This window comes from Eleutherodactylus coqui, chromosome 11 (assembly GCF_035609145.1).
Source record: "Eleutherodactylus coqui strain aEleCoq1 chromosome 11, aEleCoq1.hap1, whole genome shotgun sequence".
In the NCBI taxonomy this organism is placed as follows: domain Eukaryota; kingdom Metazoa; phylum Chordata; class Amphibia; order Anura; family Eleutherodactylidae; genus Eleutherodactylus; species Eleutherodactylus coqui.
This window is the reverse complement of record NC_089847.1, coordinates 107,543,855-107,559,420: the sequence shown is the minus strand read 5'-3', so window position 1 is coordinate 107,559,420 and position 15,566 is coordinate 107,543,855. Positions and strand designations below refer to the sequence as shown.

At 42.8% G+C, this 15,566-nt stretch overlaps 1 protein-coding gene across 1 annotated transcript in view; it reads left to right on the top strand.

Moving 5' to 3' along the window:
- The window catches only part of LGR4 (leucine rich repeat containing G protein-coupled receptor 4), a 97,800-nt gene that overhangs the window by 25,609 nt on the left and 56,625 nt on the right, over nt 1-15,566 (top strand). The window contains exon 2 of the mRNA XM_066583226.1: nt 13,432-13,503. Within this exon, the coding sequence (XP_066439323.1) occupies nt 13,432-13,503 (72 nt within the window). The remainder of the gene's footprint in view (nt 1-13,431; nt 13,504-15,566) is intronic.

Below are 15,566 nucleotides of genomic sequence, written 5' to 3'. Positions count from 1 at the left end.
GCATGCCGTGTATTTTAGCCCAAACCCAGTAAGTTGTCTTTAACAGGGAGCGGAAATCTTTTTTTTACCGGCTTGTAACTCTCAACTGTAAACGAATCCATTCTCTCATGTAACTTAAACTTTTTTTTTTTTTTTAAAGCAAAAAATTTTAATTAAAGGGAATGCGTCATCAGAAAACGACCTATTGTAGAAAACAAGATTTTACGAAACTATTGTTTTATTCATGATAACCACAGATTGCGATACTGCAAATAAAGAAAAGTGAAAGCACTTTTCACAAACTTTTGACATGTGAGAAGTTTTGATCAGTGGGCAGCACTCGCCATGGGACATGCACAGTATAGTCCCCCCCCCCCCCCCCCCCCAATCCTGCTTTTCCTGCGGAATCCACGGCCTGTCTGCAATTCAACTGCAAAGCGGGCCACGGATCAAACGCCTTCCATTGACTTCAAAAGCACCACAAAGCAGCTGCGGATGCCCATATTTCTCTATGATCGGCTTGAACTGCGCCGTGGGCACTGGGCCTAATAAATTTATATATACCGTGTTTCCCCGAAAATAAGACAGTGTCTTATATTTTTTGTTCAAAAAGGTTTAACTTTTTTACATGTATAGCTGCCCGGACACTATTTAAATTGACTTATTTAATTAAATGTTAGCAGGGCTTAATTTTGGAGTAGGGCTTATTTCAACCATCCATCCTCAAAAAGCCTGAAAAATCATTTTGTATCCTCAAATTCTGGAAAATCATGCTATGTCTTATTTTCAGGGTATGTCTTATTTTCAGGGAAACAGGAGATATGTATATTAAATATATATTTTTTTCCTCCTATTATATACCGGTTTTAGAAACCCTTGCTATTTTTCTTCCCTTTCCTTTTTAAATTCAGCAAAACAGGCGTGTAATTCGTTGTTGAGCAGAGCCGGTGGGAGTGCTTTGTGCGGCCCTTAATTAAGGGCTTTGTATGTCTCAACAAAGGAGGGTGAAGAAAAAGTAGGATTCGGGCTCATTGTTGGCTGTCCCCACTGGCCTGGTTTACCGGCCGGCTATTGGTGCACCGTGTGCTTTCTGAATATAACTGACACTTTTGTTCGTGGTTAACGGAGGTGAAAGAAGCCAATTATTGGCTTTTTTTTCTCCTTTTTTTGTTGTTCTGTGAAAGGCAGCTGCAGAGTGATGGAAATGAAGGCAAATATTCTTATCCCTGATGATTTGTTTTAACTTTTTGAATTCTTATTACATTGCTTTTACACAGAAGAATTTTTTGTGTGTGTTTTTTTTTGTTTTTGTTTTTGTGTTTTGTTTTTTGTTTTTTTTTAAGCCTTTTCCGTTTTTAAAACTCTTCTACACAGGATGATTTATTCATTTTGATTTTTTTTTTGTTAAAATCTGTGAATCGTGCGCAAATTAACGTTACTCATTCAGTCTTAACATGGCCAACAATGAACTATAATTCGTTCACTTATCGTTCATTCATTTTGTACAAGCATAAAAATAATCATTCGCCAGCCTCTGTTTTTTTGGAAACACCTGAGAATGATTTGCGAATGACTGAACAGATTCAATTGACCGATCGACAGTGGAATGAACGAAAAAATGGTGAAAGATGTGAACACTCTGCGCATGTGTAAGGCTGGCCTCGTGTGAGCGTATCCCGCAGCGTGCCGCTCACATGAGACGCACGCAATAACATTGCATACTTACTGCGTGCTGCCAATCGCTGAGTACTATCATAATGGAACATGCTGCGTGTATTTTGCGCAATTCATTAGCAACATGGCCGCCTATGGGAGATTGGTATAGCTTATTCTGTGCACAAAACCTGCACGTGGAATGCGCAATACTAACAGGCTCGTGTGAGACATCCCTGAGGCACATTTAGGGCCTGTTTACCCCAAACCTATCGCTGAACGAGTGACGTCAGTTAGCTGGTCCGCCCGTGCCGCCTGGTCATACAGGCAGATACATCGTTGGCATCGTTCTGTCTTTCACATTCGCGGCATTAGTGAATGAGAACAACTGAATGATCGGTATTTAAATCGAATGATGAAGTGAACGAGCCAACCATAAACTTTTTTTATGGCTGCATAAAATGGGCGACAAAGTATGTTGTGCCCCGTTGGCGTGCGCTCAGACTGACTATCGTTCACTTGTTTGAGTTTTTTAATCATTCCGTCTGAAAATACCAGAAGAAAACTCCCCATTCTGCACTTTTTCTTCCGTCCAAAGGCTGGGAGAATGTAAGCGGACCCAATTATAGTCAGTGTGGTCCGCCCGACATTGTGTCGTTCCGTCCAAAGACTGACGTTCGACCATGGGGATTCCCCTTTCCTTATGTGAAGGCACCCTAAAAACATGTTGAGTCCTTTTTGTTTTTTAAGGTTTGTATGGTAGAAGGTAATAATCTTTATATGTTTAACGCCAACGTATTCCGCATTGCTTTAAAGTAATTTATTTATTGCCCCCTACCAAGCTAAGTACTCATTTTACCAACCTCAGTGAAGTTTACCTTGAGCCGGCTACCTGAACCATGCAGGGATTGAACTCGCAACCTTCAGGTCATGCACGAGATCTTAGGACTGCATTTCTGCTGCCTTAACACTCTGCGCCAAACAAGGCTCTGAGTTATAGACCTCCTAAATTGGTGTGGAGTAGCAAAATGTGACCAAACTAGACATCGTTACACTTGGTCAAAATATTTTTTATGTTTTCCCCTACTTCCTCATTCTCTACCCTAAACGTCTTGGGGCGGAGCACATATTTTTGAAGTAAAGACCGACTTTTAAGAATAGAAATCTCCTTGTGTGCCCTCTAGGAGGAATATGCAGTCGTTCGGGTATCCATACATTTAGATATTTCTAAATTTATATGTAAATGCTTGAAAACTCCTGGCTCCATTTTTACTTGACTTATTGGTCTACATGCTGTAATGCTTTTGTGAAACCCACACATTTTAGGCTTTATAGGAAGTCAGTTGACTTGGGTTTCAAGATTCTAGAAACCATGTGAGGACAAGAACATGTAGACTTCTGGCTGTTTTTGAGTGATCAAAAACTGGCTCCAATACGATGCAGAAGAAGCTCTGCGGAAGGCATACACAGCATCAAGTTTATGGTTTCCATCCAGGCTTACGTCGGGGATTCTATCTCAATCTCTGAAAAAGTGATTCGGATGGAACACCTTGATAAACCCATTCCCTTGTATTACCAATGGGAACCCCTGATGTAGACCCAGATGGCAACCATCAACTTGATATGAATTCCCCCTTCACCTTAGAGCCTCCATTCTCTGGGCTGGACAAATTTCAAGAAGTAGATGGTTAATGCACCTAGAAACCTGCCTGCAAGAAAAATTTCTTAGTGATGCTCACTATGGAAATCGTATGAGACCTTGAAATGATCTGATATTGAAGTCTACAGTCATTTGTCGTCATCAACGGTTTTGTATTATTAGATCCTTCTTGGAGTCTTTAGATCAGCATTTCCCAAACTCTGGTGTTGAGTTAGAACTCCAGGATTTCCATAGTATTACACAGATGATGTAATTATTGTCACTGGCTCGGATATTGCCACGGGTGTTCGCTCTAGGATATCCTCAAATTGTGACCTGTTGAGGTTTCGCGAGGATTGGAATTTGTAGCTTTCAGACACCGTATCCAGAGTTGCATTGTTGTCAGCAGTTGAGTCGTTCACGACCCTCGGTGACTCTAAAGGCTCCCTCCCTCCATGTTTTTCAGTTTTGCACTACTTCTTTCACTTTTGTGATATCCATGCCAGTATCTGCTTTGACTGTATTAGGCATCGTGTCCTTTGGCAGCCAGGTCTTTTTTTGCCACTGATCTGTCCAAGCATTGTAGATTTTTCTAACGACTCTGCTCGCATTACATGGCCAAAATACGTGAGTCTGAGTCTGGTCACAGGGTTTTCAAGGCAAAGTTTTTACAGGGTGGGTCACCAGATCTTTCCCTAACCCTCTCCATTTAGCCAGGCTTGGGACCGACGTGCATGGATGACTCCTACATGGCTGGCTTAGTTGCATTGTAAGGAATGAGTAATGTATCTTTTATAATTTTGTTTGTCCCTAATTCAGGTGGTTCTGGCAAGTAATTTGCTGCTAGAGGTCTATGGTAGCCACTCCTTCTTCTTTTTGGGAATATTTTGGCCATCTTTCGACCGGCTTTTGTAGCCAACTTTAATGTTGATGCGTTTTTATTACTACCGTATATCTGATGTGCCGCCTCGCCATAGAAATTTGTTTTTTGTTTTATTCATGTTGACTTCACTAGAAAGGGGTTTCTTAACCTCCACCAGAATTCATTACTTCCTGTGCGAGGGAAATGTGGAAGAAGTGCTGTCCGCCTACAGGGCAAATCAAGCACTTACAAATTTGCCGCCTTGTGACTTGCTCCAATTGACATTGTTTGTTTTGCACTTTGGCTTGAAGTCAGGTGCTCTCTATACTGTATACGCCAATATTTATCTTCTCTTCACCATTCCTGCCATCATGGACACTTGTTAAGCTCCGGGTGAGTCAATAAAGGGAAAGCAAACTGTGGCGCCAGGGAGGTGGCGCCCAACGTATGTCAAAACACTCTTTTGGCAGCTGTCGCCAATCCATGTGTTGGTCTGTTCTGTGTCATTTGGTTACTGGTTTCTTTTTTTAAAGTTTGTAACTTTTTACTTTAAGCAATTTGTTGTATTGTTTGCCCTATTTCCAGTGGACAGAAATGCAGTCCTAAGCTCTCACTCACGACCTGAGGGTTGCAAGTTCAATCTCCGCATGGTTCAAGGTTGACTCAGCCCTCCATCCTTCCGAATCGGTAAAATGAGTACCCAGCTTACTGGAGGGAGGGGGGGGGGGGGGTAATAAATTATCTGAAAGCGCTGCAGAATAAGATGATGCTATACAAATAACAAGTGCCTCCCTCTGTAGTAAGCCAGACCTCATCGGAAGTCTAGTAATTGTGCCTTTGTGTAATATGACTGCGGTCAGGCTCGCTATGGATCTTTTTATTCGGGGAGAGGGCATCTTCTGCTCCTGTAAGAGGAACCTTTTCTCCTTGGAAGCTGCAGAGAATCATTTGTAATAGTAAGAATCTGCTCCTTTTCTCCCAGGGGGTATTTGGTGTTTTTCTTTTCCCTCTCTTGTTAGTCTAGTAATGGGAGTCTTATCTTAAATACCTGACCTCTGAATTCATTATCTGCAACCTCTGCAGCAACAAAGTGTGGTGTGAATGGAGTACATTCACTGTGAGGCTCTCCAGGGTAATGGATCGGGGTGGAGTCCTCCCTCCCCTTCCACGTGAATGGGCATTTAACCCTCCGGGAACTGAACAGGAAGCTGCTCGAAATACTTGACTCAATTCAGAAACTTGTAGGTTTTGTGGTAGACCCCAAGGATCTTTTGTAGATTTAATTTTTTTTCCCTACCCACCAAGATTAGACAGTTTATAGGTGTTGTGTTTTTTTTTTTTTTGCTTTGCTTTTTGTTGTCTGTTTTGTATTGTTTTTGTGCCTTTTTAGGATGCTCTCGCATATGCGTTCAAAATACGCCACTCAAATCCCCGTCATTTCTACCCTGATCTTAAGCGCATTGTACAGCGTCTGACAGCGCTTTTTAACACACCCCAACATTGTGATGGGTGACGAGCTGCGTTAAACGTGAAAACGCACAACAATAGAACAGGCAGCTTTAGAAACACCGCTTTCGAGTGCAGGTCTGCGAAGCCCCATTAAAATCAATGGGAGCGTTGGACCGCGGTTAGCGCAGCTGTCGGGACTCCACACAAATCGGTACCTATTTCCCTTCTCTATATGGCCGAATGCACACGACTGGGTCGGATTCCGCATGCGAGATCCTGCAGCAGAACCCGAACCGGTTTCCGGCCGGGGACTCTTGCGGGAAGGATCTGCAGTGTCTTCATCTCTATATGCGGATGTGCCGATACAGGTCACGCTGCGCCATCGCTAGGCGAGGATGCAGGAAGCAAAGGACTGGTGCCTCTGAAGCTGTCTGGACTTGGGGGTGGCGCAGCATAAGCAAAGGACTGGTGCCTCGGAAGCCATCAGGTCCTATGGGCAGCATAAGTGAAGGACGCATGCCCTGAGTCTCGTGCTTTTATATACTTTGCATCTTACATTAATTTGCTGTCCACCTGGGAAGCCGCCACATTGGATTCATTTATGCTTTCAGTGCGCACAAACCATAAACAGTGTGTGCATGCGCATTGAATGCAGAGAGGAGGCCCATGCGCGGACTGATCAGTAGCTTCCCGGGTGGATACAGCGAAGGAGTGGGGGGGCAAGTAAGTACAGTATAAAAAGCTGCCCCGGTCCTTTGAGCCCTGACAGGTTAACTTGTATGATTTGTTCCCATAGAAGGGTCGAAAAAAGGAATTCAAAACTTTTACAGTTAAAGGGGTTGTCCCGCGCCAAAACGGGGGTTTTTTTTTTTTCAACCCCCCCCCCCCCCCCCCGGTCGGCGCGCGACAACCCCGATGCAGGGAGGTAAAGAAAGCTTACCGGAGCGCTTACCGAAATCCCCGCGCTCCGGTGACTTCAATACTTACCGCTGAAGATGGCCGCCGGGATCCTCTGTCTTCGTGGACCGCAGCTCTTCTGTGCGGTCCATTGCCGATTCCAGCCTCCTGATTGGCTGGAATCGGCACGTGACGGGGCGGAGCTACACGGAGCCTGCATTCTGCACGAGCGGCTCCATAGAAGACTGCAGAAGACCCGGACTGCGCAAGCGCGGCTAATTTGGCCATCGGAGGGCGAAAATTAGTCGGCACCATGGAGACGAGGACGCCAGCAACGGAGCAGGTGAGTATAAAACTTTTTATAACTTCTGTATGGCTCATAATTAATGCACAATGTACATTACAAAGTGCATTAATATGGCCATACAGAAGTGTATAGACCCACTTGCTGCCGCGGGACAACCCCTTTAATAAAAAAAAAAATTCTTACCTGATTTTACCGATGCAGCAATTCCAACCCCGAATAAATATCAGGCGGGTTCAATACACTTTTTTAAAAACTTGTGATTGAATTTGAAAATGTAAGAGTTCTCTTTCGATGGATTACAAGTTCAGTTGACGTGGAGCCAAGGCTTATTTTGGCCCGGCTGGGGACACGATCATACTCTCCTTCATAAATAAATACGTATTGAACAGAGTGTTGCCAGGATGCAGGAAACCATCAAAACACAATTGCCGCCCCACGTGTGATAAATAATCCGGTCTCGTAAAACATTTTTAGTCAAAAATAATAGTGCCAAATTTATTGCATATTTTCCATTTTAAGACTGTGTATTCCTTGTGCTACTTCGGGCTATTTCCGTCCAGCATTTGACATTTCCAAACCGTCACGTCTAATTTAAAAGTGGCAAAGCATTAGCTGGCGCGTCTGCATGTCATGTGCTGTTTTTATTAGTTATCTTTTTCCGAACTTTTTATTTTTTTTAATTTGTTTTGGGTTTTTCTCCTTTTTTTTTCTTTTCTTTCCTTTTTGTGACATAAACTCTGGTTATGGTTTTGTGAATTGTTTTAATCTAACTAGCATTTTCTCATGATGTATAGCAAACTTAGGTAAAATATTTTATAGATTGTGAATTACTAATTTAGCAGTTCTTCTAACAAGTCTTTGCTATATCTGTGGACTGCTGAGTTAAGGCCCATTCAGACACAACGATTATCGCTCAAAAGATGTAGCTCAAGCGACTTTTGAGCCAAAATCGTTTTGTGATTTACAGTGCAAGATCGCACAAGATGAGCGATCACCTTGCACTGCCAGCAGAGGATGCAAAAGACAAGTGAGGTGTCCCCGGTTGTCTTCTGCATCCAGATGTTTTCTGCATGGAGCGCCCGGCTGGTATACAGCCGAGCGCTCCGTGCCCGGTATGGAGAACACAGCTGGACCGCTCTGTTCTTCATACCCAGCCTGTCATCAGGGAGCTGGATACAGCTGAAACAATAGTATCAGCTGTATCCCGCTGTGAATCCCTGATAAGGCTCATCGTTGTCTTTCAGCACGCTGAAAGACAACGATGAGCGACGGGATAACGAAATCTGCGCTATGTCAGTGCAGTTACATACGCTTATCGCTCAAAAGACGGCTTTTGAGTGAATTTTGAGCGATAATCATTGTCTAAATGGGCCTTTAGAAGGAATAAAAAGGCTTTGGAAAAAGTAGCCTTTACATGAATGGCTCCAGGTTTTGATGAGTTCTGTATTACAGTCCACAAAATATGGATGAAATCCAGGTTTGGAATGTGCTCGTCCGAAAGCAGCCTTACCCTAAATATATAGCCCTGATTATATAGATCAGTGTTCCCCAACTTAGTCCTCAGGGACCGCCAACAGGTCATGTTTTTGGGTTTTCTCAGTATTGCACAGGTAATGTAATTATTGTTGGTGCCTCAGACATTGCCACAGGTGTTCTCTCTATAGGAGATCCTGAAAACATGACCTGTTGGTGGTCCCTGAGGACTGAAGTTGGGGACCCTTGATATAGATTACGCTCGTGCAGCCAGATTTGGGTCTTGTTCATTTATGGATGAACTGAGTCTTTCTACAAAAACTGAGCATTCCATACTGCTAACTAGAATTGAGCCAACCAAACATTTTGGACCCTGTTTTGGGTCGAATGTTGCAAATTAGTTTTGTCGAGAACCCGAATTTCAGGCTGTTCATTTCAGCCAAATCGTAAGTTCATAAAAACCCTTGAAATCCAGTGGAGGTGGTTCTTCAATGGATGTTGCCCAGTGGTTGACACTGTTGCCTTTCAGCACTGGTGGTCCTACATTCAAATCTGAACCAAAGACAACACCTGCATAGACTGTAAAACTCCATACGGATGTTTTCCTTGGTCAGTTTTGAATTTGCTGGTGCTGCTTTGAAGTCCTGGAGGTGGGAATGAGAGGTTCGAATTAGAGGGGCGTTCAGTCTGGTTTAGTTAGCAGAGCGGAGAGCCCGGGCTTGGTGATGGATTGAGATGAGGGTGGCACTGCGTTGTGGAGGGCTTTATGGATGAAGGTGGTGAGTTTGAATTGAATTCCTTATTTGATGGGCAGCCAGTGCAGTGACTGGCACAGGGAAAAGGTGTCCAAGTAGTGCCTGGACAAGAAGATGAGGCTGGCTGCCGCATTCAGGATGGATTGGAGAGGGTAGAGTCTGGCGCGGGGAGGCTGATCAGTAACGAGTTGCAATAATTGAGGCGGGAGTAGATGAGGGCAACAGTAAGCATTTTTAGCATGTCCTAGTGAGAAAAGAGCGGATTCTTGCAATGTTCTTGAGGTGCAGCTGATTGGATGTAGGGGATAAAGTAGAGATATGATGTAATTATGTACTACCCAAAAGTGGATCCATCATTTATAATACACAGCTACCATCAGTCAATGGTGAGGGGAACGTTTTCCTTATGGCTACCGCAGACTCAAATGAGGCTGCTGTATTTTGTGTAATCACGAAAGGGCACAATATTGGTGCCAAGGGTGCTAGATTATAGAGATTTTACTGTATTTCTTGTCTGTAATTGAATGTATATTGGGAAAGCCTTCAAGGTTCGGATTCTTCATAATCGTTACTTTACTGTTACTCATCTGGCTAGAATTGCTGTAATATGGTATCTTCTGGGTCATACCAACTCTGATTCGTTGAGGTACGTGTTGCTGGGAGACCATGACCCGCAGTTCACTATCCTAAATTATGTATAATCTTCATGTCAGACCGGCTCGAGGACAGACTCTGAAAATGTTCAAGGATGAGCATTCTGAATTTAGGACCATGGCCAACACAAACAGTAACTCATTGTTTATAGCCCACTGATGATATTCTGTATTGTCTCTAAGGTTATGTGGTATACGGTTTAGTGTTCCTGGTAGAACTTGGCTATATATTTTTGTTTTGGTTTTAAGTGCAAATTATATTCTTAGTATGGAGTTGGCTTGTAGGAGGTGACAGAAAACTTGAGGTCAGTGAGTTTGTACACCTCCTGCCATAGAACATGCCATTTAGGGTCACAGATGGCCAATCTAAGGCTATAATCTGATTTAACTTCTGAGCTCATTTTCCCAACAACCCCTGCTGATCCAGTAGCTGTATAAAATTGGTGAAATTACACCCAAAAACCTAAGGAATCTGTCACCTTGAAAAACTGCCCTCAACTACTATACTGTGTCGATTTGATAAAGAAACAGACTTTAACATTGTAAGTCTTATTTCTGAAGTCTTTCAAGCCCTCAAGGAAGTCAGGAAACGGTCTCTTCTGTGTATGACAATCAAGCATCTAGGAGCTTGCTACATTATTTCTTTGCACTAGATTCCTAAGCTCAGAGGCAAGTTGACAGTTGTCTTTCAATTGTTTGTCGGACTTCAGTAGCAGCTAGCAGAATGATGAAGACAGCTCCTAGATGTCGATTAGTTATAGAAGGCTGACTGAATACAGTGTTTCCCCGAAAATAAGATCATGTCTTATATTAAGTTGTGCTCCAAAAGAGGTGCTAGGTCTTATTTTCCAGGGGTCTCTTATTATACTTGGCAGGCTCAGTGCAGGTCCTTCCCGCTGCTCTCCTCGGCCGCCCACAGAAGATCACTTCCTGGTTATGGGATTCATAAATCCCGCCTCCAGGAAGCGTTCGCTCTGATTGGTTCTCTAGCACTGCTCAGCCAAATCAATACAGCACTTGATGAACCAATGCGATAGCTGTGTTTGTTTCTTCACCCACTGCTCAGGCAATTAATGCAACGCTCGATGAACCAATCACAGCTATCGCATGGTGGAGGCGGGATTTATAAATTGGCTGAACCGTGGCATTACTTAGCCTGTTAGGTAATGTACTCCTTTTTTAATAATGTAATGCAGCTAGGGTTTGTTTTCGGGTAGGACTTCTACTCCAAGCCTCCTTGAAAATCCTGAAAAATCATGATAGGGGTTATTTTCAGGGTAGGTCTTATTTTTGGGGAAACTGGGTACATATTCAATTAGGAAAGCAATAAAGTTGCTGTTTTGTAGGTCATTTCTGCAGGTAAAATTGTGACCCAATGTAAAGCTAAACTTTATTAGACATGGTTAAATAACATTTGGGGCATTAAGCATAGTTTATTTAGCTGTACAACATGGTTGCCTTTAATGTTTTTCTAGAAATTATCATGCAAGTTCTGAGTTGGCCCTCTTCTACCGCTTATGTGGAAACCAGAAATCCTGACACATTTGGGTTTCATGGTACTAAATTCAACACAGCAGCCCTATATTTACTTGGACTGTAAATCATAACTGGATGCTAATTTAAGATAGAGAACATATGTTTGTCCACAGCTGACCCTGTTCTTATATTTTTTTTCCATGGTCTGCAGATTGCTGACATCTACACTCCGTGTTCTATCAAATAAAAACAGATTTAAAAAACTGCGTTGGCAACATTCAAAAACAGAAAAAAGAGCAGTTAAAGTAGAGAATCACCTTTTGGTTGAACATGTGTAAATGTTCTCTGCTTGCACTTGCTGTGCGAGGGAGACCTCACTATTGCCAGCTAGAATAGTGCAGAATGCAACAACTATTCTTGCCATCAAAACAATGAAAAAAAATGTAAGCCTTCACAGACCCCGTTATAAGTCAGTGTGGTCCGTCTGTTGCCATTTGGATCCGTCTTGTGGCTCTATCATAGCACTGTCATGTGTTATAAACAGAAGCTACAGAATCGAGATAAGTGAACGTGTGAAAAGTTTGGCTGGTTTGCCAAATTTTGGTAAAATTTGGTTTGGTCGAATTGGTTTGAACCGAACCGTCACCAATCATCCCGGTCAAAAAGTGGTGGTGGTGGTGGCTCAACGGTTAGCACTGTTGCCTTGGGTTCAACTCTGACATCTGTGTGCAGTTTGTATGTTCTCCCTTTTTATTTAGCTCCATGCACATGTTGTCCTTGGTCAGATTTGCACTGTAAGGCAATGGTAACAGCTAAGCCACAGGAGTAGAGGCATCAACGACAGGGTTAGGCCTCATGTCCACGGACCCACACGGTTTCCCCATGCAGAATCCTGTGGCGGTTTCCATCTGGCCAGCAGACCTGAGGCTGAAAAACACATTTTACTCACCTGTCCGGATGCTGAAAATGGAGCATGCTGCGTTTCTTCGCGAGCATGCTATTCACACACCGGGGAAAAAAAATTTGACCTCAGTAAGTATTTAAATACCTGCGGATGCCCAATGATAGTCCATGGGCATATTGAATTGCAGATCATCCGCGCAGGAGAACCATGCGGATTCTGCAATTCAATTATGCCCGTGGACATGAGGCCATAGACTAATTGTGTACCCTCAACAAAAGTATAGATGTTGTTAGAGCCTAAAGGTCTCATACACATTGGAGTCATCCAAACCTGCCGATAACAGCGGAGCAATGGCAATTTTCTAATGTGTATATGGGGGGAGGCTAAGGTTTCTATTAAGAGATGTCAGGGAAGGAATAATCGGGGACGTCAAATTTCGATGCTCTGCATTCTATTCCCTGGGAGATAAGTTGGCGCCAGAGCTGTCAATTGTGGTTTACCTCCTCGGAGGGGGGGGGGGGGGGAATTGGCCATATTGAACATGCAAGTGAATGGGCTCCCCTGTGAAAACGGCTGTTTGACAAACGATCAGCTGTCAGAGATATGGGGCACCATGAGCCTCTAAAGTGATTTCAAAGGGGAACTGTTGGGTGTTTCACACAGCTTAAAAACCCAACCGGCACACACATCGAACATATGTATGTTTTCTGAAACACTACAGCAATTTAAAGAAAATGTTTGAAAAGCAGCCAGGAACAGGGAGAAGAGCCCTAGGGTGGATCCCCACCGTTGTGTTTTTTTTTTTTGTTGTTGTCCGTCTTCCCCCCCCCCCCCCCCCCCCCCCCCCCCTCTTTCTCTTCTCTCTTACAAAGAATGGCTAGGTTACACAAACTGGGAGAGATCTGGGAGCCTATTTGTCGGAGAGCTGCCGTGACGTCACTTTCCCCAATGTCACAAAGTTTCAGAGTAAAACATGATGTCTACGACATGCATACATGTTGGGGAGTATATACTGTCTGTAGTTCAGGCTTTATAATACTCTTGGCGCCTTTTTTTTTTTTTACCCCCATGCCGTTAATCTGTCCCTGCCTTACCAAAAGGTGTCGTCCTAAAATGTTACTGTAATTCAAACCTGTGTAAATGTCTAAAAAGTGTACAGAAGTTTAATTTGATGTAATTTAAGAGATTGTCTTATTCATGGAAAGAGACCACAAGCAAAAATACAAACAAGTGACAGAATAGGAAAACCATTACTAAGCATTGTTCTGTAGTCTATTTTTCTCTTGACTTGACAGCTTTATGTATCTGCTATATTGAATTCCTGAATGTTCTTTCAAGATTCTTAAATTTTATTTTATGCCTTTTTTTTATTTTTTATTTTCAGGGATATCAGCATGAACAACATCACAAAGTTGCCAGAAGGTGCATTTAAAGGCTTGCCTTATCTCGTAGAATTGTAAGTATAGAAGTTTTTTTGTATAATAGAATTTAGATTTCATGTTGAATCACCCACATTTATAAACTTGTGGCAACGCATGACCATACTAGACTGTATAATGGACCGGTGGGCACTCTTATGTCCTTCTGTTCATGTATCTGGAAGAGTGAGAGGGAATCCTGGGAACAATTCAGATCCCAACAGCGCAGTTCTTACTAGTACAATCATCGTGGTCTAGCAGTAGTCTTTCTAAGTTGGAGTTTGCCAATCAAGACCTCAACTACTAGACTTTTACCCTATATAGAGGTAACCAACCGGAGCGCAGCTTTAAAGGGGTTGTCTTACTTTAAAAAAAAATAAAAAATTAAACAGTTGACCATGACCTATAACAAAAAAACCCCAAAACTCTCCACTCTTCTTCCACTGGTTAGCAGCACAATAGCTCTTCCGGTTTGTGTTTACAGCGGACATCGGTGATGGGTGCAGCCTTACCTTATTACAGGATATAAATTTTAGGCGACCAGCAGGTCGTTGATCCAGGCCTACAGACAGGTAGGAACTATTAGAGGTTGATTAGTCTGACTGCCATTAGGGAGTCGAGAAGGAATTTTTCCACCGACAGGGCTAATTGGTTTCTGCCTCTTGGGGTTTTTTGCCTTCCTCTGGATCAACAAGGAGGTTGATCAGGCTGAACTAGATGGACATTGTCTTCATTTGGCCTTACATACTATGTTACTTGCCATCATTTTCCTGGCATCAGCTCTTGCATCCTAAGGGCCATGATGCCAACAGCTTTGGATTGTGATACCGTGGCCTCTGATTGGTTACAATAATCACCCTACTTCTGTAAACCCACACCAGGAGAGCCATGGCAGCCGTGGTGACGTTTACTGGAGAAGAAGACAATTGGGTATTGGTTTTTGTTTTACATCATGGTCATCTGTTCTAGAAAAAATGTGGGCCAACCCCTTTAATTTCTTAAAACTGTTGCTTACAGGCAACATGGCTGGTTTTGTTAAATAAGGATCTATTTTCTGGGTTGGCATACAATCCCATATATTCCTTTTCCGCTAGTTATAGACCACCTCGAATTTCCACAATGACTATCTTTTTTTTTTAGTTTCGTTGTGTAAGAAAGGGGGTAATAAAATTGTGCTCGGTGTACTTGGCCATAACACTTTATGTGGTGCCAATTATGACTGTTTTTGTATTTTGTACATGTGTGTTCAAAATGGCGTGAAGTCAAACTAATTAGTGTTTATGCTATCCAAGTGGGTGGGAGCTTTCTAAACTGCAGGCTGTGTATATGTAAAGGTTCGCAAGACTGCTTTTCCAACTGATTCCAATTAGCCCGCCCCGTCATTGTAGTCATACCAAGAGAATGTTGCTTCGTTCTGTCAAAATCCGATGAAAAATTAGCTCATTCAATATTTACACAATGTATAAAGTATAAGCACATTTATAATTAGTGCCACACAAACAGCTCAAAATTGACTCTTGAATTTCAGCTTTCGGATCCTTTTCAAGGACAGGAGCCGTTCTGGCCACGGACGGTGTTAATTTTAAGCTGGACTGATGTGACCTAGTTAAGGCATTTGGAAAGATCACAAAACAAGTTGTGAGAAATCCACTTTCATGCATAACAAAGGGTGTGACGAGGGTGGAATTTTTAATTAACATCTATTAGCGGAACGAATCTCCGAGCACGTAGAGTAGTTGGAAAAGGCAAAGAAAAAATTAGTCTCCTAAGTTAAAGAGTTGTCTAGCATAGAAAACTAATTTTTCATGTAGCTGTTTAGAAACTTCCTCGGGATCCGAGTGAAAGTGGTTACAAAGAGCCTTTCGATCTGTGTAATACCTGCTCTACATTACAAAGGCAACCCCACTGATTTGAAGGAGCCCCGGCAATGCTTAGTTCCTCCTGCGGAGGCGCTGTAGGGAATTTGAACACATCCTGCTAGTTTTCCTGCTGATTATTGGAACAGCGGATTGTCAAAGAACCCTTGTAACAAGTGAGGATTATCTAGAGGAAATGTCCTTTTTAATTTAAGGTTTACTTTTTTAGATTGCTTATCTATATT